General features: G+C 57.6%; 1 protein-coding gene across 2 annotated transcripts; it reads left to right on the top strand.

Moving 5' to 3' along the window:
• The first annotated feature begins 1,281 nt into the window (after positions 1–1,281).
• Positions 1,282–11,672, top strand: SERPINA5 (serpin family A member 5). 2 transcript variants are annotated; one of them, XM_045451964.1, is made up of 6 exons: positions 1,307–1,411; positions 5,777–5,875; positions 7,253–7,885; positions 9,209–9,479; positions 9,844–9,991; positions 10,587–11,672. In XM_045451964.1, the coding sequence occupies exons 3-6, from the start codon at positions 7,270–7,272 to the stop codon at positions 10,773–10,775; spliced, it is 1,224 nt and encodes a 407-aa protein (XP_045307920.1). In that variant the 5' UTR covers positions 1,307–1,411; positions 5,777–5,875; positions 7,253–7,269; the 3' UTR covers positions 10,776–11,672. The 2 variants fall into 2 exon arrangements, with proteins under 2 accessions (XP_045307919.1, XP_045307920.1); XM_045451963.1 differs by lacking the exon at positions 5,777–5,875 and having other exon boundaries at positions 1,282–1,411.
• Positions 11,673–12,025: the final 353 nt, after the last annotated feature.

Consider the following 12,025-nt stretch of genomic DNA (forward strand, 5'->3'; position numbering starts at 1 on the left):
AGGTCCAAAGTCCAAAATGGGTCTTGCTGGGTCAACATCGAGAAGTCAGCAGGGCTTTCTTCTGAGGGTCCCTGGCCCATGGCCCCACGTCGCAGCCTTCTCTCCTGTTTCCGTGATCACGTCGCCTTCTTCTGATTCTGGTTTCCCACTGCCTTCCCTTGTAAGGACCCCTGTGATTACAGTTAGGGCCCACCTGGGTAATCTGTGACAGTCTCTTCCCCACCCCCCATTTCAAAGTCCCTTTAGGGACACACTCGCAAAGTCCCTTTAGTCACAGGAGGCGACATTCACAGGTCCTGGGTATCAGGACGGGGATGTCTTTGCGGGACATGGTATCCATCCCGGCACAGGTGTTCACATGATTCCCATAGTTTAGGACATAGTTAGAACATAGTTTAGGAATGTCTAGGTTATGAAAGGAAAGACTTTCGCTAGGTCACATGGCCTGGGGACAGACGACACCAAGCTTCCCCCTTGCTAACGCTTCTCCTTAGCTGTGTGCCTGTGGGCTGATTGCCTAACCTCTCTCTGCTTCTGTCTCCTCAGTGATTTGATGGGGGTGCTGGTACCCACCTTCCTGCACGTGCGGAAGGCGCTGAGCCCAAAGCAAGTGCTTGACGTCTGGTAGTGACTGTGTTTATCTCCAGATTGAGGCCGAGCTCAGTCCCCTCCTGGTCACAGAGGTTGTAGAGGGACCCTTGCTTGCCGAACACCAAGATGGGGTCCCTAGGCAATACCTGCCCCCTCCCACCCCCGCCACCCCGTCTCCTCTGCCAGCTCCACACCCCAGCTCACCCACAAAACCTCTGGGTCGTGGCCATACCCGGGACTCCTCGGTATTAGGAAGCCGCAGCCGTGGGGACCTTGGGAATGAAATAAGGGTTGAGCCAGCACCTGCCCCAGCATCTTGGAAATGCTCCTGAAAGAGCATTCAGAGCCCCAGTTTCAAGGTCGAGAAGGGCAGGCCAGATGAGCCCACGGAAATCCTAGATACGGCCCTTTTGTAAGAGCCCTGACTTTGAAGTTGGCGACCTGGGGCTAAGCGGCTGCAGGAGACAGAGGAATCAGCCCGGAGAAAGGGATGTTTGCCAGAGGGTGTCCCTTTCCCTGTGTCTGGAATGCCAGCAGCGGGTGGCTCCCTTGGGGACCCTGTGTCATTGCAGGCAAACGGGGGTCTGTGTGGGGCCGGTGGGGAAGCGAGCCTGGGTCAGAGCTCAGGTGGCTGTCCCTGCGGCCTGCCTGTTGGCTAGAATACCCACGGGACAGGACAGGGTTGGGCCAAGGGGGGGCGGAGTCAGAGCCCGACTGTGGTCAGCGACAAATGCTGGCTCCTGCCCCATCGGCTCTCTGCTTTACACTGAGCGTGAGGGACTGTCACCTGCGCCGTGTGCACGCTCAGCCATGGGACAGGGTGAGTACAGATGCCGTGGGCAGACGGAGGGCCCGGGGGCGTGAGGGTGTGCGCGGAACGGCGAGGACAGGAGGCTGGGGTTATGGGATTTGGAGGGCTTCAGGGCTCTGGTGCTGTCCCAGAGTGAGCAGGAAAATTCCCCGCAGTGGCGGGGGTGGGGAAGGAGCCAGGGCCTGTGTGCCCCTCTCCCAGCTGTGTGAACTCGGGCACGACTCTAAATCTGGCTGCGCCTCAGTTTCCTTGTAGGTGAGATGCAAATGATCACATCTTCTGCGTGGCGACCGTGAGGGTCCAGTGATAAGGTAGCTCTCACCCGGGAGTGCCTTTATCCCCAGGGCACGTCTGGCAACATCTGGACACATGTGCAGTTGGCACAACTGGATAGAGGGCTGCGTTGGCATCTAGCGAGTAGAGTAGAGGCCGGGGGCGCTGCTAAACCCCTTACAGGGCACGGGACAGCCCCCACGACAAAGAATACCCCGGCCTCTAATGCCAACAGCGCCGAGGCAGACAAACTCAGAAATGACGTAGTGGGGACAGAGTGTGTGGCACACAGGCGGGTTCCCCGGAGGCCGTCGCTTTTCTCTCTTGTTTTCTGTGCCTGCAATCTCGGACCTTTAGCAATCACGAGAAGCGATCACGTACCCGTTTACCTATTTCCCCCAGTTGGGGCCACCCTGCCCGGAGGGCTGCCTCCCAGAATGACCACCGTGGCTCCTCGAGGGCCAGACGCCGTTTGGCTGTTGGTGAAATAGGCAACACGTAGACACAAAAGGAGTGTGATTTTCAGTGTTTCTAAGGACGGGGCCTTGGCAAGAAATGTAACCATAAAAGGGGACGATGCACCCCTGACCAACGTCCCCGTTCACTGATCAAGAAGCCGCAGCGTGAAGAATAAGGTGGGGGGCAGGGCGGGGGGTGGGGGGGTGGGGGGGTCAGGACGTGGTGGGTGTTTGTGGTGACGGTGGTTTCGCAGGTGTGCAGGGTAAATAGGAGCGGCTTCTCGTACGGCAGTCGCGCCTCAGGAAAATGGTCTTCAAAAAAGAAAAAGGAAAACAGAAGGTGAACAGCAGGGTGGGAGGGGTTCAAGGTCACCTGGCAGAGTTAGCCCTGGGGCCAGGAGGGCTCAGCCCTGGGTGCCCAGCCCGGCGCCGCGTCTAGCGTGTGCCCTAAAACCTCTGAGCCACAGAGAAGGACTTCACTCATTCATTCATTCATTCCACAAAGGTGTCTGAGCACCATCGCTTGACTGCAAATCTCACAACAAGACCAGGTGTCGATGCGGGTCCTGTCTGTTAGGAGCACATGTTCGAGTCGGGGAGAGAGGCCGGGACACAAGAAGGCACGATGTGGGGTTGCATTTCCATCGCTGATGGAGCAGCGAGCGAAACGGAGGGGCCGCGATAAAAGAATGCTACTGCAGAGGGAGGGCCAGGCAGGACCACGGCATCACCCAGAAGTGGCATTCAAGCAGGGGCCTGAGGCCCAGGGAGAAGCTGGCCGTGGTCAGGGAGGCTGACAGAGGGTTCCAGGGGACAGCACGGTGTGCAAAGGCTCAGGACTGTGACGGGGCTTGTCTGCTGAGCTGAGAACTGTACCCGGAGACACACACGAGCGAGGACAGAGCAGATCAGGCTGAGGCTGGGGACAGCCGGGTGGAGCCAGACCACATGGGGCCCGGTGGTGATCGCAAGGATCGGCTAGGTCCTGCCCCACACACGGAGGCTGGCAATGGCACTCCTAGGCGGCAGGGTGCTGAGACCCAGTCGGGGACTGAGGGAGAATCCTTCAGATGCCGTGTGTAGAACGGGTCTGGGGGCAGGAGGAGGTGTGGGGTGGTCAGGGCGAAAGGCGGCAGGTTTTCTATAAGGACGTGGCAGGGAAAACTGGGAGAGGCAGGCAGGCAGAAGACCCGTTCTGGAGCTAGAAACCGACAAGCCTTGCAGGTGGTCTGGGGACGGGGAGGGAGGTGAAGAAAGTTCCCTAGGTCACTGCTCCCAGGAAGCTCTCCGGCATCCTGTCCTTAAGCATCCAGGGGAGCCTGGGGTTTTGTCTTTCCCTGCCTGCCTGGGCTCTCAGTCGTACATCTCCCTTTTCAGTGGACAGACCTCCTCAGCCACACCTCCCACCACAGAGTCCAAAGTTGACCCGGTAGGACTTTGTTGCCTAACCTTTGGAGTAAATGCAACAGATTTTGAATCCCTGGACGGTGGGCTCCATGGGAGGACTTCCTCAGCACCCGCCCACCCCCTGCCCACCCCCTGCCCTCCCCAGCCGGCTCAAGTCACTTTGGCCTGGGATGCCAGATGAACTTGATTGATCTGCCCCCCTCCCTCGGACCCGTGGGACATTTCTGCAGAAACACTGGCATCAGGAGGGGGTCGGCCAGGCCCGGCTCCGGTCTCCTGGCTGAGAGCTGGTCTCCCAAGAGCCAGGCTCCCAGGACCCGAAGCAGACTCACCCCCGGGTCCAAGTTGGCATGAAACTCTGTCAACTCTGTCATTTCCACCAGAGGCCCAGTATGGGATGGCACAGCCTGGGCTTAAACGTAAGAAACATGAAATGAGCACCCCGAGGCCTCCACTTTCTCGGAAGCGATCTCTCTGACCCTCTGTTTCCTCTTCTGTACCAATGATGAGAATGATACCGACTCCGTGTTGCTGTGGAGGCGTAGAAATGAACTAATACAGGTGAACGGCTTGCGAGAGACCCCGGGAAACTCCCCAGGAGCTACAGGAGAAGAGCAACGAGAGCCGTTACTTCTTAGAGCCACGAAAGCAAGACAAGAGGCAGTGGATCCACCAGACACAGGAATCTGGATTCGAATCCTGGTTCCACCATCACTCATCGGCTGGCATGAGCTATTCCATTTTGCTAAGCCTCACTTTAGTCATCTGTAAAACGGTGGCCATAATGTTCATTTTTGTTGACGGTTGAATGTAGTGGTATTTGTAGAGTGGCCTTTCTGAATACTGGCTTTAACAAAGGATAAGAGCGGGCCCAAACGGAGAGAGGTTTCTAGGTCCCCACCTGCAGTCTGGAGGGGAGTGAGTGAGGCTGGGGTCCCCTCCAAAGAGACCCCACTCCCCAGGGAGACTCTGTGGGCTCTGGCCCATCAGGCGTAGACCTCTGGTGTTTGTGGGGGGCAGTGGAGGGAAGAAGGGTTACCGGCCACGGTAACTGACAGACCTTGAGTTATTTGTAAAGAAGCTGAGGCCCAGAGAGGGGATGGGACTGGCCCAAGGCCACCAGGCAGGCTGAGGGACAGGAGGCCAGAACTCTCCTGCGGGAGTCAACTGCCTTTAGGCCCCATCCAAGCAGGAAACTCCCTCTGTGCCTGCAACTATTCTTTGAAGGCCTTTCTTTTAGGGTGATCATGAGCTCGGGTTTAATCTTTGATAATAAGGGGGAGGAGAGCTGCGTATCTTGTCCACCAGGATCTCGCTACGGTGATGGTTCTAACACTTTGCAGGAGGGATCATATTGTGCTGCAGAACAGACTGTTTTAAAGGGCCCCGAGATTAAACCACCCGTGTCCTTGAAAGACTGGCATTCTCAGCGTGTAAACAGGAAGGGAGTGTCAGCCTGGGAAGCCCGGACCCTGTTTCTTAATTATCTGCAGATTAGCAGCTGCAGTGGTGGCTGCTGAGGCCGGGAAGACAAGGACTGTGACACAGACAGGCTGTGACACAGAAGGGGGGGCCAGGGATGTGGGGAAACCAAATGGCGTGGCGGTGTAGAGCATCGGCCTTGAGCATCAGCCCCGGGTCTGGGCCCACGCTTTGCCACTATCAGCCAGTGACTCAAGCTCTCTGGGCTTCAGATTACCCATCTGCAGAATGGCGCCGGTCGAGGAACCAAAGGCTGCTCTCTTTGGTCCTGGGTAGCCGCAGCTTCCGCAGACAGAACATTCTAAATGGGCTTCCTTTATGAGCTCAGGGGCAATTTGGAGGCCAGGGTTGGTGAGCGCGGCCTGCTCAAGTCGCTGGGCTTCGCTCAAAGACAACGGCCGCCCAGGTCCGCCTGGCCCAAGCTCACTGGCGCCCCGGCCGCCACCTCAGAGGGCCACTTTGCACGCGATGTCCAATGCAGATGTTTGGGGCCCTTTGGGGGTTGGGTTTGCGTGGGTCCCGGGACTCTGGCAGGGCCCTGAGGCTGGGGACCTGATGACATGGTGTCCGAGGGGGGAGAAGACCCAGCTGGAGGGAGTTCTCACCCCGGAGGAAGGCTGTCGTCAGCGGTCAGGCAGGCCGGCGCGAGAACGTTGGGAGCGCGTACCCCACGCGCACAGCAGAGGAAATGGGGACCTCGGGTGGGGGGTGGCTGGAAGCTGCCACAGCCACAGCTCGCACTCTACTGCACCAGGTCCGCGCGGGGCCCTGCTGCGACACTTCAGGCATGTCGAGTCCTTAAAGCCCCCAGCCACGGCCGACACGGGTTAACGTCATCACCTCCGTCGTACAGGTGAGGGACAGTGGCACGGGGCCGTAGGTGACTTGCTCCAAACCACACTCACAAGAAGCAGCCGGGCTGAGACTTGAGCCCAGGAGGCTGGGCTGCAGGGGACTGTGAACACAGGGGGCTTCGGGAGGCCTCTGGGGCACAGGAAGCGCTCCTGGTTGGAGAGGAGGGGTCTAGGTAGATGGACCGGAGGGAGGAAAGGGGGAGGAGGGACTGAAGACTCTCCAGGGCCCACGTAGGGGGCGGAGGAGACACAAGAAACGAGGGCGTCCTCGTCTGGGGGACGGAAGGAAGGAGATAGGTGTCGGCTGGGCCGCCACAGCAAAGCACCTCAGAACAGAAGTTTCCTGTCTCGCTGCCTGGAGGCCCGAAGTCTGAGGTCAAGGTGCCGGAGAGGCCAGTTCCTTCTGAGGCCGTCTCCTCGACTTGCAGACGGCGGTGTCCTCCCTGTGTCCTCCCGCGGTGTGCGTGTGAGGCTGTGTTCCCATCTCTTCTTCTCATCGGACCCCAGTCAGATGGGATCAAGGCCCGTCCACAGACATCATTTTGACTTAATTACCTGTTTAAAGGCACTTTCCCCAAATACAGTCACGTCCTGAGGTGCTGGGGGTTAAGACTTCAACCCAGGAGTGTGGGGAACACAATTCGGCCATCACAGAATAGGGGGGGGAGTCTGGGTGCCCTCACATTAAGAGGACCAGGGGGGCGGGGTGGAGGGAACGGGGGAGGGGCTCTGATGAGGAGCAAGGTTGGCCGCAGGGTCCTAGAGCAGCCCCGGGGGGAAGGAGAAAAGGGGCCGACTGGCATCCGAGTGGTCACGAATGAGCCTCTGGAGCCTGGCCCCTGCCCGCCATGATGTTCGATGTCCATTTGCTGAGCGAACAGGGATCAATCCCGCAGTTCGGAGGGGTCCGTGGGGCGTAGTTGGTCTGAGTTCACGGAAGGACCATGAGGCCTTGCAAATGCTACCCCCAGGGGATTGGAGTGACAGTCACAGGCCACTTTGGAAGCAGGCGTCTCTTGCCGTGGCCATCTCAGAGATGCTGATCAGCAGAACAAGGAGCACCGTCCAGCCCCACATCCCCCCCCTCCCCGTAACACACACCCTGGTGCGGATGAGAGCATTCTCGCCCCAGTGGCCGGCCCCCACCTCGGGGCTGCCCCCTCCGCCTTCTCCTTCCTCTCCCGCCATGAGGCCCCCACATCCCCTGGTCTCTGTCCTCGAGCCCCTGTGGCTCTTCTTAAACCCTCACTCCCAACCTCACGGGCTCGTCGTCTCCGTGGATGCTGTGCGCTGGGTGGTGACATCTCTGGGGTACCGGCCTTACCCGCTTCCCCCCGGTCTCCTCTCTGAGGACACCTTCCCACTTTCCCTTTCAGGACGGGGCTCAGCCGCAATGCCGCTCTGCCTCATCTTCTGCCTGATGTTCCTCAGCCAGCCGGGGGCCACCCTGCACCGCCACGGCTCCCGGGAGACAAAGAAGAGGGTCAAGGAGGCACCCGTGGTCAGCACGGTGGCCCCCAGGAGCGGGGACTTTGCCTTCGACCTCTACAGGGCCTTGGCTACAGCTGCCCCCGACCAGAACATCTTCTTCTCCCCTCTAAGCATCTCCGTGTCCCTGGCCATGCTGTCCCTGGGGGCCCGGTCCGACACGAAGGCACAGATTCTAGAAGGCCTGGGCCTCGGTCCCCAGGCGGGCTCGGAGCAGGGGCTCCACAACTCCTTCCGCCAGCTGCTGGGGGAGCTCACCCGGCCCAGAAAGGGCCTCCGGCTGAACCTTGGCAACGCTCTGTTCATCAGCCCCGCGGTGCCCGTCCAGGACGCCTTCCTGAGTGCCGTGAGAACCCTGTATCTGGCAGACACTGTCCCCGCCCACTTTGGGGACCCCGCAGGGGCCCAGAAGCAGATCAACGACTACGTGGCAAAACAAACTGAAGGCAAGATTGTGGACTTAGTTAAGGACCTGGATAGCACTGAGGTCATGGTTATGGTGAATTACATTTTCTTTAAAGGTAAGACCCCCTGCGCTCGAGCCTGAACTCTCTCCTTTCTGCTGCTTTGGTCAAGAGAGCACCCCGTTCCCACACATACAGGAGTGGGCGTAGATTTAGTCCCTTCTGGCACCTGTTGACAGAGTGAGGCCAACAAGCAGGAGAGGGGAAGCCAAGCATCTTTTTATGGTGTCAGGTGATGTCAGCTACACCAGGCCGCTGTTTCCTCCACTGAGGAAGTGCTGGGTCCTGTCCATGGGCCCTGGTCCATAGCATCCACACTGGTTCTAAAGCATGAGATCGCCATGGCCACCATACTGCTATGGAGGGCAGGACCGTGGGTCTTGCGGGGGCCTGGAATACCTTCCCTTGGGGAGCGTCTTCCTCGGGGCCATTCCCTCTGCCGGAGAAATCTCTCAACAAGCACCTGTCCCTTTGGAGAGTCTTCTCCCTACTTCCATAACAGCTGGTCCCTCCCTGACATTTCTCAGGGACACCCCTCCCCCACTCGGTGCTCATGTCTGCTTCTCCTTCTATACGCTGAGCCCCTCGGTGCCTGTATGGGGCCTGGCTGAGGGTGGGAAGGCAGGAGTGGGTAGAGGAGGGGAGGGGAGGGAGAGGGGAAAGAGGAAACTAGTTAACCTGTTAAACACCTCCCCTCTTCCGATGAGCACGGATGGCGAACACCCAGCTGGGATTCCAAGATTTCTTGTCCCCTAGTGCAGGGCTCTCTCTATGACACCAGGCTGCAGGGGACAGGTGTGACAGAAGCACTGGGGTGGGTTCCGTATTTGATGACTATGAAGAAGATGGAAACAACTACTTGTATCCCGTTGATGCAAGAGTGCAAGAATCAGACAGAGCAGTAACTATACCTAAAGGCTTCTCAGTAGGAAGAATCATGTATTTCCAGGAACCTTACAAACCTCCCTCCCACACTTAGATCAAAATCCACAAATGGGAAAAGAGCGGAGAACAGAATAACTCAGCCAGATAGGGTGTCGCTTTGTCAGACGTCCATATTTTTTATCCTCTTCCCTTGGATGTTTGACCTCGAGTAACATCAGAGAATCAAACAAACAACCTTAGCGGTTAAGGGCCTCCGAAGACATGGAAACCAGCCTCTTGGCTCTGCACACGCAGGAGGAAAAGCCCCAGAGAAAGTTCAGGCATGTCTCCAAAGTTCTAGAAAGGCGAGCCTTTCTTTCCCCAGGGTTCGGCGGTCACCGCCACCGAGGAGACTTCGCCGAGGAGGGTGAGGTCTGTTTGAGGGAGGCGTTTGCTGTCTCTGTGCTTTTCATCTGTGGCTGAGAATTGCTCCCTTTTTTCCATGTTAATATTTAGCTAAGTGGGAGACGAGCTTCGACCACAAAAACACTCATAAGCAGGACTTCCACGTGACTTCGGAGACGGTGGTGCAGGTGCCCATGATGAAGCACAAAGACCTGTATTACTACTTCCTGGACCGGAGCCTCTCCTGCCGGGTGGTGGGGGTTCCCTACCAAGGGGACGTCACCGCCCTGTTCGTTCTCCCCAGCCAGGGCAGGATGGGGCGGCTGGAGAATGGGCTGAATGAGAAGACATTGAGGACGTGGCTCAAGATGTCCACAAAGAGGTATTCCTCAGATGACGTGGGGCCAGCCTGACCCTGCACGTGGCCACAGAGACACGGGGGGAGTGGGAAGGACTCCTCCCAGCCCAGGGGCTGCCTCCAAGCCCAGGGAAACCACGTGAAGTCCTAGCCTCCGGGGCCCTGGCCCAGCTGGAGGGAGCAGGGCCGGAAGCCCAGTGTCCCAGGGTGCCATCGGAGTGGGTGGGGAACTCTAGGGGCAGCCCAGGTCCCAGTGCAGAGTGGGGGGGGGGGGCTCTAGACGGGGGGGCTGAAGGGTCTTCATGAAGCCGAGGGGAGATAGCGGGGATATGAGCTCAGTGAGCCGATGCTCTGGAAAAGTCTAGGAAAGTTCCTCTCCTCTTTCCAGGCAGCTTGAGCTCTACCTTCCCAAGCTCTCCATCGAGGGCTCCTACCAGCTGGAGAAAGTCCTCCCCAAGCTGGGCATCAGTGACGTCTTCACTTCCCATGCTGACCTGACTGGCATCACCAACCACTCCAACATCCAGGTGTCTGAGGTGAGCTCAGAAGCTCCTGAGCCCCTGCTTTCAGAGATTTCTGTTCTATTCTATTCTATTCTATTCTATTCTATTCTATTCTATTCTATTCCTTTCTACTCCACTCCACCCCTCCCATTCCATTCCATTCCATTCCATTGCATTCCATTCCACATTTTCCCTCTCTCTTTCACTCTCCTCTCTTCCTTCAAGAAGCAAGGGTACCCTTTGTGTCTTATCCTGTTTGCAATGTGTCTTAGGGGAAGGAGCCCCCCAATGAAGCCATCAAAACTAAGAATTAGGTGCCACCTCCTTCACTCACTAGCTGTGTGACCTCCAACAATTGCGTGACCTCTCTGAGCCTCTTTTCTCTATATAAAATTGGAGGCTCAATCACATCCCTGCCGGGAGGTGCCATGAGCATTCAATGGGAGGCCCACGTGCAGTCACCTCCAGGCACAGATCCTAGCCACACAATCGTCCCGCGTGTTGCCTGCTTTGGGGCGCAGCCGCACGGAGACTTTGACGGTGACGCCACAGGCAGAAGCTCTGCGGGCTCCCATGATGGTATCTTCCAGCCCCGGTGGCTCGGTGACACCCGACGTCTCCTCCGCAGATGGTGCACAAGGCCGTGGTGGAGGTGGACGAGTCGGGGACCAAAGCGGCTGCAGCCACAGAGACGGTCTTCATGTTCAGGTCGGCCCCAGTTAGCTCTCCCAAGGTCATCCTCAACAGGCCCTTTCTCATGCTCATTGTAGAGAACTTCACGAACATTCTCTTCCTTGGCAAAGTGGCCCACCCCTGAGGTGTGTGTTTCCCCTGAAAGGCCACAGGCCTCCGTGGTGGCAGGTGAAGGCTCTGTGGCATCTATCCGCTGGGAGCTGATCCACACAGGTTTCGTTTCCTTGACTACTGAAGTTTTTACAAGTAATAATGATAATAGCACTGATATACTGATGATTTGCTTCTTCTCGCACAACCGCGAGGCATGGGGGTGCCTTGAAGAAGAACGTTCGGTCTTGCCCTCGCCCTTCATCAGCGGAGTCTAGCACTGAGGCCCAGAGAGGCTGGTTGACTTGCCCAAGGTCACACAGCATGTTAGCGATAGAGAGGCGCCCACAGCCCAGGCACCTGACGCCCAGCCCGGTGCCGCAAAGCTCTGTGGGATTGCTGCGGTTCACATCTCTACCAAGAAACGTATTTCCAAGCCCAGTCCTCCACCTGCTAGTAATACGGGCTATCAACGCATCACGGTTTAAAATCCATCATGCTTCCCGTGCATGGTTGCATTTATCTGCTGGAAAGAACACTGAAATGGGAGTCCGGAATGGGGCTTCTGTCCCAGCTAACCAGCTGTGGGACATAAGGCTAATAGTGTCCCTATCTGGGCCTCTATCTCCCCCATATGCACAACGCAGGGTCAGCTCAAGGGCTGAAGGCTCCTTGACATCATATAAGGAGGCTGGGGTGTTCCGTGCCAGTCACGGTGGATTTTAAGACATTCAAGTGCTCCTTGTCATTGAAGTGGAAATGGCCCATCACAGCACCAAAACCATCCTGTGGCTTCAGTCACAACCTCCTGGAGTCGGCTGGGGGCGGGAGGACGGAGGCCTGTTGCAAATACTAGAGGGATCAGTTGAAGATACTGGTGACTGACAGTGCATTTTAGTGTCAGCAATAACAATAAAGCATTTTGCAAACACTGGATGTCCGACAGAAGTAACTCTGGGAATGGAGACACTAGCCCCTGGGGACACTTTGCATCTGTGTGAGCTCCTGAATCCCTCGACAGCCCTGCACAGCGTATCAGGGCACCCGTTTCGCAGACAGGACATAAGGTTTGCCCCGAGACCCAGGACGGTGAGAGGCTCAGGCTCTGGGACCTGGATGGCACAGGTGTTGGCTTATGGCAGGACAGATGGCTGCAGCTGGCCCCAGAGCGCTCACCTGCCTCTGTGTTTCGAACTCAGGACAGCGCTTTAGGATTGGGCCTCCTCGTGGGGTCACGCCCGCTCCTGTGTGCCTTTCCCTTGCAAAATGCATTTTCTGCCCCGG

This window comes from Leopardus geoffroyi, chromosome B3 (genome assembly GCF_018350155.1).
Source record: "Leopardus geoffroyi isolate Oge1 chromosome B3, O.geoffroyi_Oge1_pat1.0, whole genome shotgun sequence".
NCBI lineage: Eukaryota > Metazoa > Chordata > Mammalia > Carnivora > Felidae > Leopardus > Leopardus geoffroyi.